Genomic DNA, 12,607 nt, shown 5'->3' with positions numbered 1-12,607 from the left:
ATTGCGACGTAACCAATTACACTCCCCCCCCATATCGAAAACGTATTCCCTAATATTCATGTAAATACATGTAAATATTTTCTAAATATATACTGTATGTGTATGTATTTATATATACATAATAAATATACACAGTACACACGCATTTATTATGTAAACAAAAACTTTTATTTTGGATGCAATTAATCACGATTAATCGTCTGACAGCACTAAGTATTATGGTACATTATTTTGAGTTCATAACAATTGCGTGCGGTTGTTAAATCATTATTATTATATAGTTTCAAAAGGGCATGTTCTTTGGTCCCCTGCGAATTGGCAAGCATGACAAAATGTGTAACTATATTTAAAAAATTGCAATTTTTATAATTTTCTTTAAAACAGCCAGAATAACTCACCGCGCCTTCAAAACAGTCCAAACAAGCTGCGTAGACCAAAAAGGTTTCCCAAAAGTAAATTACTTGGAAAAAAGTCTGCACACTCTCTCATGCTATATAAAATGTACTGGAAAAAAATCAAGGCACCAAGGCAAACGTTTTGGTCACATGTGACCTTTTTCAATGCCAAGCTCACAAAAATCATCAAACTGTTTTTCCTACCAGATCGCACATCTCTGAGTAGGTTTTTAAAAAGCAGTACAGAGCTTTTCTTTTGGCATCAGTCAGGCGTCGTGCTGATAGTGTATCGCTATCTGTGTGTCTGCATCCTGTTCAGCAGAAGCTTGCCACTGTCCATGTGCAGCTGACATTTGGCCTGCACTCTGCTTAATGGTGAACAGTATTTCAGAATATGCCTGAATATTGTGTTTATCAGTTGTAGACAGCAGTGAACGTATATAAAGCAAAAATGGTTAAGACTTATATATTTTTAGGTCTGTACTATCAAGAATGGGAACAAGAATGTGTGTATGGATGTGTACCACAAACTGCTTAGTTTTAGATTTGAACGTGATTGTGTTTCGGTCAACTGATAGTCCAAGGTGTCAATCTCCTGTTTATGTTTTAATTAATTTTGGAGTAATGGAAGTGTATTTGAATTTCCTTTGTTTTGTCAATTATTTAAGTTTTTCTCATTTTACATTCATTCATTCATTCATTCATTCATTTATTCAACAAGTAAAGTTTAAAATTGGGATTTGAACTTGCAACCTTTCAGTTACTGGCCCAGATCGATAATTATGGGAAAACTGATAGTTTCCATATCTAAAGTGCATTAAGGACCATCTTTAAAAATGAAATGTGGGTGAAATTGATTGGGCATGTACTTCTGGGCATCATCTGCTGTGGATGTTGGCATCCAAAAGTAGTACGCCTTCAAGAAGTGTTCTTGTGGTTTCAATGATCAAATCCAGTTTAACAACATGGGTCTGTAAAACTGATGCCTTGCTGTGTGTTGTGGTTGCACGTGTGTTTGTCGAAGCCTCAACCTAGCAACCTGCACCTACCACCCACCATTCCTGCGGTAGGTTTATTACAACATCATCTGCTTGATTCTCATTACTATTTTAATGATTTGAAAGAGTCCAACATGCCAACACTATCTGTTTGTCCATCCAGTGGAAGACGAGGGGGTTTTGGTGACATTAGTGGTGCAGAAATCACAAACTTTTGTACCTGTTGAGGTGGACTTGTGATATCACCCATTTTTATTCCTCTGTTTACAAGAAAACATTGGGTAAGAGGTATCAGTTTGGCAGTAGTTAATATATCAGGTCCGTGCTGGCTTGGCATCATCTCCATTTTTGCACATTCAACATAGTTTTGGAGTCAGTGGACAGTGGTTCTCAGAGGAAACAATGCATCAGTGCCAGGCTGCAGAGAGGCAGTGGGTTTCACTCGTCCCCACAGGGATTATTGTGTTCAATCTGCAGACACTCAAAACTGCTGCTCCAACAGAATTTCATCCTCCCAAAGCCTCGGCTCGGCCTGCATGAATAACCAAACACTCCCTCTCTCAGCATGCTGTTAGAAACGCGACCGGGCATGGGAATTCAGCGACTTCCGAAAAACAGGGCGAACGAGACTTAATATTTCTAGAATGGTAAAACCGCTTACATCAGTTTAACTGCAAGTAAAATACTAGAATTTGAGGCCGTTTTGGTCTTTTACTGATTTTAATAATGCTTAATAGATGTTTTTGGCAGTGGGTAAACTGCTTTGTTGTTTGACAACTGATTCTTCTTAACATTTTGCTTCAATTAAATCAACTTGTAGTTAGTTATTATTGTACAGCCAGATTGTTAAATAGCATCAATTTGGGTTTCCTTAGAACACAATTAGAACTCAAGAAAAGGACTCAAGAGAAGTTCAGAAAAAAAAAATCTATAGATTTTTTTTTAATTTCAAATTATTTACATTTTATTTAATATATGTTATTTTATATATATAATAACTTTATTTTAAGCGATTTTTACATTAAAAAAGTTTATATATATTATAAAATGTTGTTTTTTTACATTTGAAAAGTTTTCATTTTATCACGATTATTTCAATTAATCACAACTATTAGATTTTACATTGATTAAGATTGTTCACTATTTTTGTGTTGACAGCTGTATATTTCTCTTCAGATTTATATATCTAACAGTATGCATAAAAAAAGATAGATTGTCAACTTAATAGTTCCAGATATTATTTAAAAGTTTTTCACTTTCCCCCCCCCCAGTTTAAATGGGTCTTTATATTTAATCAAAATACAAAGCTGCCATTTTTTAGCATCATATTTGGGGGTCTGTGACATTATTTTTTACATTTGAAAAGTTTTCATTTTATCACGATTATTTCAATTAATCACAACTATTAGATTTTACATTGATTAAGATTGTTCACTATTTTTGTGTTGACAGCTGTATATTTCTCTTCAGATTTATATATCTAACAGTATGCATAAAAAAAGATAGATTGTCAACTTAATAGTTCCAGATATTATTTAAAAGTTTTTCACTTTTTCCCCCCCACAGTTTAAATGGGTCTTTATATTTAATCAAAATACAAAGCTGCCATTTTTTAGCATCATATTTGGGGGTCTGTGACATTAAATGTTTAAAAACCTGTGAACTAATGCAAGACTTTTCTTCTTTGCTTGCTAATGGTCCATTTCTCCTGTGCATTGGCGAGAAGGGTGATATTATGTCTGATTAGGCTGTCACCCAGGGGTATTAGCGTTGAGTTTTCCCATAAGACACATCTGCTGTCTTGCTAATGGCTTGTTAATCCTTCTCAAGCTTGAGAGTATCGCCTTGTTGCCACTGCATCTGGAGGCTGGTAACACTTCCGTGTACAAACTGTAGGTTTCCTTTTGCTCTGACAACAAATTGCATCCTGCCTTCCCACTTATCTGTGATTTCTGCCTGCCAGAGTGTGTTCGCTTCTCAGCAGCGGCTGCGCTGGGCTATATTGAGCGACTCCTCGCTGCTGTGGAACTAGGAGCAGGTGGCGGGCGGAGTTCAGATCTCAAGTCGTACATGGAGTAAGAGCTTCATTGGACAAGAAAAACACAGAAGATGCTGATGACGGGGAAGGATTTGGCCGATTGTCATGGGAAAATCATATTATTAGAAGGTTTGTGCAATCGAGCTTCCCAGTGCTGTATGAATGTGAGTTTGTGGACACACTTCTCACCGCATTGTTCCAGCTGTTAAGTAAGCGTGTGCAGTTGCTCCAAGCCTTTGGTTGCCACCAGACAACTTTGTGCCAGTGTCTGCGTGGTTGGATGTAAAAGCATAAGAAGATGCCTGCTATTCTAGTTGCCTCCAAGATGAAGTCGGGACTGCCCAAACCTGTGCATGGCACCGCTCTACCCATTTCAGCCAGGGTAGCGACCCACCAGAAGCCTGTGCAGCCCAGCCTCATCACCCTGAAGTCTCCCATCTACAGGCAGCAAAGTCAAAGCAGTGCGACTTCACAGAAAATGAACCAGACCACCAAAGAAACATCAGAAGACCCTCAGGTTGGAATGCTAATGATTTAATTTGTATGTGGCTTTGTGATTGCATTGATTCTTGTTCTATTGGATGATCTTCCTTGGATAGTTTGATTCCACACAGACAGTGGATACTTAGTTTATACTTAGTATAGTAATGACAAAAATAGTAATTATTTAAGATTGTACTTGTTGCTTTTTTTATCTTCATGGTACCATAGATTGACCACATCAAAAATAATACTATTGTAATATCTACTATTATAGTTGTGACTTTTTTATCTCAGAATATCTCAGAATTGGAGCCTTGTTTTTCATAATTACGACTTTATATCTTTCTTTGTGACTTTGTTTCTCATAATTGCAGATTTATATCTTGCCGTGTGACTGTATCTCACAATTATGACTGTTTCTCATAACTGCGACTTTATATCTCACAATTGTGACTTTTTCTTATATTTGCTACTTTATATCGTGCAGCTGTGGAACTTTGTTTTTCATAATTGCAACTTTATATCTTGAAGCGTGACTATATCTCACAATAATGACTTTGTTTCTCGTAATTGCGATGTTATATCTCACAATTGCGACTTTTTGTTATACTTGCAACTTTATATCTTGCAGTGAGTCTATATCTCACAATAACGACTTTGTTTCTCGTAATTGTGATGTTCTGTCTCGCAATTGCAACGTTTTCTTTTACTTGCAACTTTATATCTTGGAATGAGACTATCTCACAATTAGGACTTTGTTTCTCTTAATTGTGACTTTATACCTCAAAATTGCGATCGTTTCTTATACTTGCAACTATATTTTGCAATGTGACTATATCTCACAATTATGACTTTTTCTAGTAATTGTGACTATATCTCACAATTGCGATCGTTTCTTATACTTGCAACTATATTTTGCAATGTGACTATATCTCACAATTATGACTTTTTCTAGTAATTGTGACTATATCTCACAATTGCGATCGTTTCTTATACTTGCAACTATATTTTGCAATGTGACTATATCTCACAATTACGACTTTTTCTAGTAATTGTGACTATATCTCACAATTGCGATCGTTTCTTATACTTGCAACTATATTTTGCAATGTGACTATATCTCACAATTACGACTTTTTCTAGTAATTGTGACTATATCTCACAATTGCGATCGTTTCTTATACTTGCAACTATATCTTGCAATGTGACTTTGTTTCTCATCATTTGAACTTTATATTCTCGCAATGTGATTATATCTTACAGTGTGTTTTGTCTCATGTAATTGCAACTTTATATCTACAATATAATCTCAATTTTATCTCACAATTACAACTTCATTTCTCATACTTGCATTGTTGTATCTAAAAACAATGGATTTGTTTCTCATATTTCACTATTGCAGCATTAAATCTCACAATGACTTATTTCTCAGAGTACAGACTTTATCTCATAACTGCAACTTTATTTCTCACAATGTGAGTATTTCTCACAGTGTGACTTGATATCTCACAGCTTCTTTTTTCGTAGTTGTGACTTTAAATCTCACAATGTAACAATAACAATTATTAACTTTTTTTTCAATCTATAGCAGAATCTGGCTTCAATGCAAGTTGCTATTGGAATGTTAATGAACAGGAAAAAAAACTAGAGAATATTTTTGTAGTTTGTCATGTTGAAATTCAAACTTTTCAGAGCTTGTTAATGTGTTGTGCCCATATTCCACAATGACTTGATTTGCAACAACTGTAGGGATGATGTAGGAATACCACTACGCCACAATATGCGTGTCAGTTGTATTCATGTTTTAGAAACAGTTTCACTTTGGCCACATTATCACCATTGTAACTTCTGTTTGTAGAGCTCCCCACTGAAAGCTCATGTGTTTATATATTTACGCGTTAAAAATATTATGCTTTATAAGAATAGCTCCTGCTGACCTGGTCAGAGCAAATCGTCGGTGAAAATCGCAATGTTCTTCCTTTGGTCCATGGCAGCGGTGTGTACGTTCATGTCTTTGCGTGTGTGTGTGTGTGTGTATACATGTGTTTATATAGATTCATACGTTCAGTAGAGCCTTAAAGGCAGTGAAGAGCCAAGTTCTTCATGTGGCGGGCTAGAATGAAAAGCTCAGCCAGTTGGCCTGTAATTACAGCGCACACGCACACATAGACACAGTCATGGAGGTTTTACTACAGTGCTCCATTAGTAGCGGTGAGCCGCACTGCAGGTGGGCATTTGGCCATATGGACGCCACACACACCAATCCCAGAGGCCAGTAGTGGGCACCATTCAGCAAACACTGCTACTAATATACTGCCATGCCCTTACACTGCACCTCTGTCCCTCTTTGTTCTGGCCAGGAAGCTGGAAAATGCTTCACTTTAAAGAAAATGGCACTAAATTTGTTTTAGGACTGTGCTGGTGTAAGGATTAGGTTGCTGTTTCAGACACGGTTGACTGCCTTGTAAAACAATGTGACGATTGCAGTTACTAGTTTGTTAAATATCTGCTTTTTCTGTTGGGAAATTATTGAAATGACCAAAAATTACGAGGAATGGAAAGTCCATTACATAAGTTTAGGGACTGCTTCTTGCTCTCTAAATTGTCCTGCACCAATTTAATTGCTTATTTTTGTTGAATTTATCTTGAAACTTAAATGAAGAAATGTAGTGTGGCAGGTTTGCTCTGTTTTAACAAAAAGTGCTTTGGTGGTACAATAGTTTGGTTTAGTGATTTGGTGTGAATTTACCATAGTACTTTGATTTAGTACTGAATGATTACTGTAATCATACTGAAATTTTGTATTCACGTGGTCCTCTAAGTTTTGTGATACTTCAAATGGCATTAGCATGGTAAATGTGTGACACAACCATGGTACTTTTTTGGAAGTATCTTTTTTAGCAGTACTGTTACTTTTAACTAAAACTATTAAAAACTGGTTTCAGTAATTGAAATAAAGCTAAAATAAAATGTAAATATTAGATGAAAAACTTAGAAAATTAAAAATGTAATTAAAAAAATTTAAGAAACTGAAATAAGTGAGTTAAAAATACAAGTAAATTAAATAGAATTATTTGAAAAGAGAATAAAAATGACAAAAGCACATAAAATTACTCAAATTAAAACTAATTTATTGCTAAAAATTAAAGATGTCAAAATATGAATGTCACGTTTATGGTCTGTTTTTTGTTTTGTTTTCCCTCTGTTCCTGCCTCCTGTTTCTATATGCCCTTATTTGGTTATGTTCCTGTCCTCATTATAGTTCGTTATGTTCATTTGGTTTTCCGTGTGTTTGATTGTTGATTGCTCCCAGGTGTGTCTTGTCATTTACCCCATGTACTTAAGTTCCTGTCTGTGTTATCTGAGTTTGTCCAGTTGAACGTCGATGTTGTGTTTCCTGTGTGTCCCTGCCTGCCTTGTTTTACCCTGTCTTGGAGTTTATCCCATGTCTCTTCGTTTCACCACAGAAGGCAACCGTGACAACGAATAAATACTATAATAATTTATAAATAATACTAATATTTAACAGTTTTTTAGTCTATTGACACAAAACACTACCAGTTCTTTTTTTTTTTTTGCTATGATTTACTTGTTTGTTAGTTTCTAAATGATTCTCATAAGAATAGATTAAGTATTAACCTGATACTTTATCAATACACTTTTCAAGTTGTGAAAATGACTGGGAGGTCTTTTAGACCCCAAACAGAGCATGATGGATAAAAGCTAATGTGGTCTGGTATGTTAAATGTGCTATATTTGTTTTATTGTTATTACTTTAACCATGTAATGCTTGTTCATGTTAACATTAAACCTGGTTACGCATAGCTCTTCCCCTATGTTTTTATTATTCAAGATTATTATTCCCACATGCTGTCCACCGCAGCCTAGAGGTTTTGTTTACAGCGAATGGGTGGAGCGGTTCTCCAGGCTCTGTGGGCAGAAATACAAACAGCCCCCTGCAGAACTCACAAGGAGTCTCTGTATTAAAACTAGCAGTGGCTCCAGTTTTAAACTCGTGTTTGACTCTGATCTGCATCATGTGCAGACACACCAGTTCTTATTATATGCATGTCCTATTTAGACCCATTTAGACATAACTAGACCAGCAACAAAACACCAACAACCCTTTATTTCTGACCTCTGTACTAGTGGTAATCAGAGACTAGGCCTTTTGAGACTGTGCTGCCTCCCAAATGCTCACTTTGTGTAATTGCATGACAGTTATGGAAAAACAAACTAGTCATCAGGTATGTTTGGAATGGCATAGAACTATAGTAGCTAATGGACCTAAAAATGGGTGTCCACCAACGTTTACCATCTAACCTGACAGAACTGGAGAGGATCTGCAAGGGGGAATGGCAGAGGATCCCCAAATCCAGGTGTGAATAACTTGTTGCATCTTTCCCAAAAAGACTTATGGCTGTATTAGATCAAAAGGGTGTTTCTACTAAATACTGAGCAAAGGGTCTGAATACTTAGGACCATGTGATATTTCAGTTTTTCTTTTTTAATAAATCTGCAAAAATGTCAACAATTCTGTGTTTTTCTGTCAATATGGGGTGCTGTGTGTACATTAATGAGGAAAAAAAATTAACTTAAATGATTTTAGCAAATGGCTGCAATATAACAAAGAGTGAAAAATTGAAGGGGGTCTGAATACTTTCCGTACCCACTGTATATACCATGCATAGTGTTTTGTATGCATAAAATACTCAGTTCAGTCTGTATTAACAAGAACACACTGCATGGAATATTGTCACATAATGCAATGTGCTTTACTTGGTCTTGCTTTGTCATCTTTGTCCTGTCTTATTGTTTGCTCAAACTACAGTTTTCTTTAATTTAGGCATATAATTTTATAAATATTTTTAAAATATTTATTCAAATGACAACAATTATAATATTTGATGAGACTTCATATTTATTTAAATAAAATCAATTTGATTTAGTTTAAATAAAAACAGACAGGCATTTTTTTTGTATATATTTATTAAATTAAAAACAGAAATAAATATAGTATTTTTATTAGACATTTTATAATTTGTGTATATTTATAAAAACTAGGGCTGTCAAACGATTAATCGCGATTACTCGCATCCAAAATAAAAGTTTTTGTTTACATAATATCTGTGTGTGCACTGTGTATATTTATTATGTGTATATAAATACACACACATGTATATATTTAAAAAAAGTTGTTTATATATTAAATATATTTATATATAATATAAATATGAATAGAAATATATACATGTAAATATTTTCAAACTGTATAAGTGTGTATTTACATAATAAATATACACAGTACACACATAAAATATGTAAACATAATCTTTTATTTTGGATGCGATTAATCGTTTGACAGCACTAGTAAAAACTATTTAAAATATTTATTCTTATTCTTATTATTATTTGCAGATTTTTTTTAAATATATTTTTAATCCAAAAAATATTTGGATTAATTGGACACTATTGTATATACCATGTATTATGAAGTATTAAATTATATTTTTCAGCTATAACCATTTAAAAAATAATTTGTACAGTCTGGTATTCCAGACTTCTTTGACAACCTGTTATATTAGTTTCCTGAAAATTTCCCTGTCCACACACTAATATTTAAATGATAGCTTATGGACCACAATGTGGCATTTGTCTTTCATCCATATAAAATCTGAACACAGAGTTTGATGTTAAGTGCATTTTCCTCATTCGGTCTCTTTCTATGTTTCTTTGAATGAATAGATTTATACAGATTGGGCCAACCACTTCCTAGCCAAGTCCGGACACACACGCCTGATTAAAGACCTCCAACAGGATGTTGCCGATGGCGTTTTGTTGGCAGAAATCATTCAGGTTGTAGGTAAGATTAAAGATATAAAAAATAATTTTCCATAATTCAACAACCCCCCTCCCCCCTCTTCCTTAAGAAAAAAATTAATACATCAAACCTACAATTTTGCTCCACCGTACCGGTAATTCTAACCATAATGAGGAGGTAGAGGAGGAGGACTGGGAAAGAAATGGACACACATGAGCATCAAGAAAACTCACCACCTTTATTATTTTGAATGTGTTTTGAAGCTGTTTTATGAGATCAGTTTCTGAAAAGGGGCAATTTGTAGATGGTTTATGAGGCTACAAACTGAGTTGTGAACATTTTATTAAGCTGAAATAAAATAAACATTTGCCAGAGGAGGACTCTTGTTATACATGCAAAAGCCTGACTACCACACAAAGTCGAAGATGTTTTCATAAAACCAACAGGTATGGTGTTACTTTAATTCAGTGCCATTCCTTTTTTTCATCTTTCCATTCAGCAAATGAGAAGATTGCCGATATCAACGGATTCCCAGAGAGTCGCTCTCAAATGGTAAGACTCAAAATGCGTGTTGGGAAAAGAAACAAACCACAAACTGTCAACTCCAAAAAGGACAGAAAAAGCACCATAAGTGTAGTCCATACGGCATCTGCTCTATATGACAAGGTTTTGTTCTGAAATTTAACCCAGTGAATCATACTGTCATATTTGTGACCCTGGACCACAAAACCAGTCTTAAGTCTCTGGGGTATATTTGTAGAAATAGCCAAAAATAATAGATTTTTCTTATCATTAGGATATTAAGTAAAGATCATGTTCCATGAATATACTTTGTAAATATCCTACCGTAAATATATCAAACTTTAATTTTTGATTAGTAATATGCATTGCTAAGAACTTCATTTGGACAACATTAAAGGCGATTTTCTCAGTATTTTGATTTTTTTTGCAAATGACAATTAATATACAGACAACTGACAATTTATATATATAGCTTTCAGATGATGTATACATTTTGAAAAATGCATCATATGACCCCTTTAAGACTGGTTTTGTGGTCCAGGGTCACATTTGACATGCAAATGTTTAAATGATCAACATGATCAAAACTGATGATGATCAAAAAGACTGTTGTACACAATCTACTACAACCTTTCTGTCATCTGATTAATAGTTTATACTTTTTAGCAAGTAAAGGGCATTTCAGTTTAATTCCCAAAACATCCTTCTTCAGGTTGCTTTTTGCTATGAAATCTTCACTTACTTTTTATAAAGTAAACATAAAAATATCTGTTATATTGTTAGTAATATCTCAAGATGAACACTTTCTGGACTGAATCAACTTAGGTTTACTTGTTTATCCATACATCATAAAACTATGCTTTAAAAACATCTTATTAAGACATTACTGGAAGATACAGAGTGACAACTGTTATTTATGTGCATTTAATGCAAGTAATCTTCTATACTGTTATACATTTCAAGCTATCAGAAGTTCATCTTACTTTTTGGCCATATAAATAACATCTGCACCAAATTGCATTTTTTTTCTCAGTTTGGACCTCTGTTTTTTTCCTTCTTGAATATTAGTTCCATATTCTCCTATATCATGCTTTATGGGCCATAAAATATATCAAATATGATGCTCAACAAAAAATGCATGCAGACTTCTTTTGTTTTATTTGTCATAAGGTTTGAAAAATCTATTCTTTAATTGATTTTACTGACTATTATTTCATATGTCAGGCTATACAGTAAGTTCCTGTTCACTCAAAATCTTCCATTTATGTCAAAAATATACATGACTGAAAAATAGGGTGAGTAAATGATGACAGCGTTTTCATTTTTGGGTGAACTGTCTCTTTAAGAAACAATCTCAGTGAGGACAATGGCAGGTCTTGTTGACCTTACAACCCTGGTGCGTGCTATAGTCTGTCGTCTCGCCAGTGGTTAGGATATACATTGTAATGTCACAGGAACACCGCAGGACGAACTCACAGGGTTGTAAACCACAAATCTTCCCTATTGAGCGCCATCTGTTGGATTATATGCCCTGTACACCTGAGTGTAGTGTGTAAACCAGCTATGGTGGGGTCACATTTTCCAAGGAAGGCAAGCTCTTGATGTATGCCCATGTTTTTCTCTTAAACAGATTGAGAACATTGATGCCTGTCTGGGCTTCCTTGTTGCTAAAGGGGTAAATATAAAGGGACTTTGTGCTGAAGGTGAGCTGACTCTTAACTAAGCCAGTGCTCATTAATATTTGAAACAATATGTCAGCAAGATTCTTTTCTTTTTCTGCCAAACCAGAGATCCGCAATGGCAATCTGAAGGCCATTTTAGGCCTGTTCTTCACTCTGTCACGTTTCCGGCAGCAGCAGCAGACTTTGAAACAGGCCTCCAGCAATGTTCAGTTGCTCCAGAACAACCAGGCCCACCGATGCTCCAGTCCTGCCCTGCCTCCTCACACTCCTCCCTGTCCTCCTCCCATCCACCAACACTACACCTCCTCCCCATGTGCACAGAAACCTCAGACAGACCTGCAGTCCAGGTATTATTCTCCAACTCATATACTGGATAGCTTTTTCATAGACAGACTCCATAGCAGCTGGATTGACACATCAGTAATCAACTTTAAATAATTTGGATGGAGGAAAATGTATTTTATTTATTGATTTATCTATTTTATTTATTTTATTTTATGTATTTTAGTACCTAAAGTGGCCAACATGTTACATTTTTAAATCATAAAAATTCTGATTTTGAGACTTTTTTTGCATAAATTGCAATGTTGTGTAAAAACTGTATTCAATTTGTAAGTTTCAGATTCTCTTAAACTACTCTTTATAGCTTTTTAAATTTTTACACTCTA

At 34.9% G+C, this 12,607-nt stretch overlaps 1 protein-coding gene across 3 annotated transcripts in view; it reads left to right on the top strand.

The window, feature by feature from the left end:
* The first annotated feature begins 3,581 nt into the window (after window positions 1-3,581).
* Window positions 3,582-12,607, top strand: part of LOC107572205 (neuron navigator 2-like) — a 75,764-nt gene continuing 66,738 nt past the window's right edge. For all 3 annotated transcript variants that reach the window (XM_016258645.1, XM_016258639.1, XM_016258631.1), the window contains exons 1-5: window positions 3,582-3,948; window positions 9,660-9,777; window positions 10,235-10,287; window positions 11,888-11,960; window positions 12,046-12,286. In XM_016258645.1, the coding sequence (XP_016114131.1) occupies window positions 3,730-3,948; window positions 9,660-9,777; window positions 10,235-10,287; window positions 11,888-11,960; window positions 12,046-12,286 (704 nt within the window). In that variant the 5' untranslated portion in view covers window positions 3,582-3,729. The remainder of the gene's footprint in view (window positions 3,949-9,659; window positions 9,778-10,234; window positions 10,288-11,887; window positions 11,961-12,045; window positions 12,287-12,607) is intronic.

The sequence above is a fragment of the Sinocyclocheilus grahami genome, unplaced genomic scaffold (genome assembly GCF_001515645.1).
Source record: "Sinocyclocheilus grahami isolate Dianchi unplaced genomic scaffold, SAMN03320097.WGS_v1.1 scaffold30.1, whole genome shotgun sequence".
Taxonomy (NCBI): domain Eukaryota; kingdom Metazoa; phylum Chordata; class Actinopteri; order Cypriniformes; family Cyprinidae; genus Sinocyclocheilus; species Sinocyclocheilus grahami.
This window is presented reverse-complemented; position numbering and strand designations above follow the sequence as displayed.